Genomic DNA, 4,591 nt, shown 5'->3' with positions numbered 1-4,591 from the left:
TAAAATGGCGCTAGTTCGGTTGCTTAATTGTTATAAGCGATGTAGCTGTGAACTAAATAAAAAAAGTGGCTAACTTTGACCATAATTAACCTATGCGAAAAGATTTTTTTTGAAAATTCGTGTAAAAATACCAGCTTTTCAAAATCCCAAAGTAGTTTTAGTCTAGAGTCAATATTAACAAAGTTATTCAAATTGTTTATAAGCCAAAATGACCCTATTTTAGAAAAATGTTTTCGGAATGATAAAAATGACTTTTGAATGTTTTTTTAAATGCATTGAAAATATAACTATTTTTCTTTCACGTGGTTTCAACAGAATTGCTATATCGTTATTAGTTTCTGAACAATAATGCCAAAAAAAAAAGCTTTTTGGGATAAACAAATTGAATAATATTGAAGCTAATTGACGAATCGTCTTAAAAATTTTTGTGCAGTGTATGGACTGCTTGACTCAACTTTTCATGAAATATGAGAGTCTTAGGGTCATTTTCGCAAAATTTATAGAAATTTTTTTGTTTTCGAAATTTTAATTTTATTTTGAAATTTCCGAAGCAATCAAGGATCGGACTAAAATTCAAAAAATTCCATTTTAAACCTTTGCTCATGTACTAAAAGAAGAATACTATAAATTGTATTTATACCATAGGACAATAATACCAATCTACTCTGATTTCGTCAATGGCTGTTTTCGTGAAGTAAAAACAATAAAGATAACCTAAAGCGATTTGACCTTAAAAATAAATTACCTACTTTTAATGTGATAGTGATAGGTTAACCTACTTGTTATATTTTTTTTACTAGAAAATAACAAATATGTAATTCCTAAAATATACTGAAAATAGACAAACGTATAATCAGAGACAAACAAGAAGGAAATATCCTCATACATCAAGAAAATTGGTTACAACCCAGCTGCCGTTGCTTTCGTACCAATTTCAGGATGGCACGGAGACAACATGTTAGAAGGATCTGACAAGATGCCATGGTTCAAGGGAGGGCAAATCGAACGTAAAGAAGGAAAAGCTGAAGGAAAGTGCTTGATTGAGGCTTTGGATGCTATCCTTCCCCCATCTCGTCCAACTGAGAAACCCCTCCGTCTTCCACTCCAGGATGTCTACAAAATTGGTGGTATTGGAACAGTACCTGTAGGTCGTGTTGAAACTGGTGTATTGAAACCTGGTATGGTTGTAGTATTCGCTCCAGCCAATTTGACGACTGAAGTAAAATCCGTTGAAATGCATCACGAAGCCCTCCAGGAAGCAGTACCTGGTGACAATGTTGGTTTCAACGTCAAGAACGTCTCTGTTAAAGAATTGCGTCGTGGTTACGTAGCTGGAGACACCAAGAACAACCCACCCAGAGGAGCTTCAGACTTCACTGCCCAAGTCGTTGTTCTCAACCACCCTGGTCAAATCTCAAACGGATATACCCCTGTACTCGACTGTCACACAGCTCACATTGCCTGCAAATTCGCTGAAATCAAAGAAAAGGTTGACCGTCGTTCTGGTAAGACCACTGAAGAAAATCCCAAAGCCATCAAATCTGGTGATGCCGCCATTGTCAACTTGGTACCCACCAAGCCCATGTGTGTAGAATCATTCCAAGAATTCTCACCCCTTGGACGTTTTGCTGTCCGTGACATGAGGCAAACCGTTGCAGTAGGAGTCATCAAGAGCGTTGCCTTCAAAGATCCCAGCGCCGGAAAAGTCACAAAAGCTGCAGAAAAAGCCCAATAGAAGAAATAGTCTATTTGGACTCCACTACTTAAATAATTTTGATATGTTTTGTTTCTTTTATACAGAGTGTCCCAAAAGTAGTGGAACGGTCGAATATTTCGCGAACTAAACATCGGATCGAAAAACTGAAAAATACGTGTTCAATCATTTTCAAAAATCTATCCAATGACATTAAACACCAACCCCCACTACACCCCCTGGAAGTGGGGTGGTGGGTAACTTTAAAATCTCAAATGGAAACCCCTAGTTTTTCTTGCAGATTTGGATTCGGTACGTAAAAGTGAGAAACTTTTATTCAAGACATTTTTTCGAACTGTGAATAGATGGCGCTATGATTGAGAAAAACGATTTATCCTGATACCATAGGTAAATCATAGAAACGGTCTAATATCTCGAGAAATACACTTCCAAATGAGAAACCAAAAAAAAGGTTTTTAATACTTTTCGAAAATCTATTGAATAACACTAAACATGACCCTCCAACCCACCCCCTGGATTTGGGGTGGGGGGTAACTTTAAAATCTTAAATAGCAACCCCCACTTTTTATTACGGATTCGGATTCGTCATGAAAAATTAAGCAACACTTATTCGAAACATTTTTTAGAATTGTTGATAGATGGCGCTTTAATTGGAAAAATACGATATATTAGCGCCATCTCTCAGCAATTTTAAAAAATGTTTCGAATAAATGTTGCTTAATTTTTCATGACGAATTCGAATCTGCAATAAAAAGTGAGGGTTGCTATTTAAGATTTTAAATTTACCCCCACCCAGTCTCCAGGGGGTGGGTTGGAGGGTCATTTTTGGTGTTTATCGATAGGTTTTCGAAAAATATTAAAAACCTGTTTCTTGATTTCTCATTTGGAAGTGTATTTCTCGAGATATTAGACCGTTTCTATAATTTACCTATGGTATCAGGATAAATCATTTTCCCCAATTATAGCGCCATCTATCCACAGTTCGAAAAAATGTCTTGAATAAAAGTTACCTACTTTTAGGTAACGAATTCAAATCTGCAAGAAAAACTAGGGGTTTCCATTTGAGATTTTAAAGTTACCCCCCACCCCACCTCCAGGGGGTGTAGTGGGGGTTGGTGTTTGATGTCACTGGATAGATTTTTGAAAATGATTGGAACGTATTTCTCAGTTTTTCGATGCGATGTTTAGTTCGCGAAATATTCGACCGTTCCACTACTTTTGGGACACCCTATATATTAATATTGGAGTATCAATGTATTTTTAATAACTAATGGACTTATTACTTGCATTGCATTATTTGTGATCTGTAAATTAAACTTGGACAAACAGAGAAAACCATCCTTTATTTTATCTAAACTGTATTCTGTATTAATGTTTGCATAATAAAGATCACCTCTCTCGTGCCAAGTAGGTACCTTTTTGAAATCAAAAGGAATCCTGCCACTGATTTCTTCACATTTATTAAGTAATCTTCTGTATAGTATTCTTAAGAAAAGTTTTAAAAAGTAACTTATTGCACTTTTGCAGAATTTCGCATTTGGTATTTTAAGTAGTGCGAAAAGCCACTCTTTTGGAATCTAGCACATATCGTAGATATCGTTAAACAGCTTCACAATAGATAGTATCAAATATTCCTTCATTAATTAACTTGATTGTTGTTTCATACATACCCTCTTCACTTAAATAGACATGCCATAAGCCATATTATATAACCTTATATAACGACAGTTCTTTTATGTGACACTGGTCTACGCAGGTTTGTTTGGTCAAGACTATATTGAACCCGTCTATAGCAACGTTCTATAAGAATGTTTATTTATACATATACTATGCAGAACTCCGGAACAGACCATAGAATAATTCTAAACGTCGGCTCGGAAACTCTCCCTAACTTCTGCGGAAATTAGACATGCCATACAGCAAATGAAAAATAAAAAGCTCCTGGCGACGATCGTATAACGTCTGAAATGTTAAAAATGGGCGGCAACACCGTTGTAGAGGTTGTGGAAGTCTTGCTGAATAAGTCTCTAATAGAGAAAAGAATACCCAGTCTGTGGGAAAACGCCGAAATAATAAAGATAAAAAGATCAAGGCAGGTTTTGTTTATATTTGATTCAGAGTTGGACCACCATCTCCATATAGCTATTTCAGCATCCTTATGCCTCATCGGTGAAGCTCAGAAGTCTCAACTCTGAAGGAAATACAAACAATTCTGTCAATTTAAGGCAAACCATCGCAATGCAATGAACCCACCTCTGAGACGCAATTCAGCGACATCTCTCGTATTACGAGGAAAACAACGAAAAGCCCCAGATGCAAAGTTTACTACCTTTTAAACAATTAGAATAATTGAAATAAAAATATAATAAACAATATTTTAAATCCAAGACTTTTCGTTAATAAACTGCTTTCTGGCTGCATCCCATTTCTCCGGATTTTACAATATATAATCACAAGAGACGACGAAAGTAGGAGAAAGCAAATAGAGGACGCTTAGGTCACGCATTTACCTTCCCTTCGTCAAGGAAAAGGACCGAAAGACAGTTTAATACTAAGTTTTAAACCTTTTTCCTCCAGAGCTTGTCTCCACTGTTCCAGTTTTTGTTATAAGTCTCTTTCACTATTTCCTATTAACACTACATCATCAGCATACATTAGGCACCATGGAATGCTACCCTGTAGTTTCGCTGTTATCTGGTCCAAAACTAATGAGAATAAAAAAGGACTAAGGACAGAGCCTTGGTGCAATCCTACTTTTACCTGAAATTTATCAGTCTCTCCCACACCTGTCCTAACACTAGTCGTTACTCCCTCATACATATCTCTCACAATCTTTACATATTCGCCAGGGACTCCTTTCTTATTGAGTGCCCACCA

General features: G+C 36.4%; 1 protein-coding gene across 1 annotated transcript; it reads left to right on the top strand.

The window, feature by feature from the left end:
* Positions 1-851: 851 nt before the first annotated feature.
* Positions 852-3,049, top strand: LOC126883529 (elongation factor 1-alpha-like). The gene has a single exon (XM_050649168.1). It carries the CDS (start codon positions 956-958, stop codon positions 1,733-1,735), a length of 780 nt encoding a protein of 259 aa, XP_050505125.1. The 5' UTR covers positions 852-955; the 3' UTR covers positions 1,736-3,049.
* Positions 3,050-4,591: the final 1,542 nt, after the last annotated feature.

The sequence above is a fragment of the Diabrotica virgifera genome, chromosome 4 (assembly GCF_917563875.1).
Source record: "Diabrotica virgifera virgifera chromosome 4, PGI_DIABVI_V3a".
Classification (NCBI taxonomy): Eukaryota; Metazoa; Arthropoda; class Insecta; order Coleoptera; family Chrysomelidae; genus Diabrotica; species Diabrotica virgifera.
Note: the sequence above shows the minus strand (reverse complement) of the source record. Positions and strands in the feature narration are given on the sequence as shown.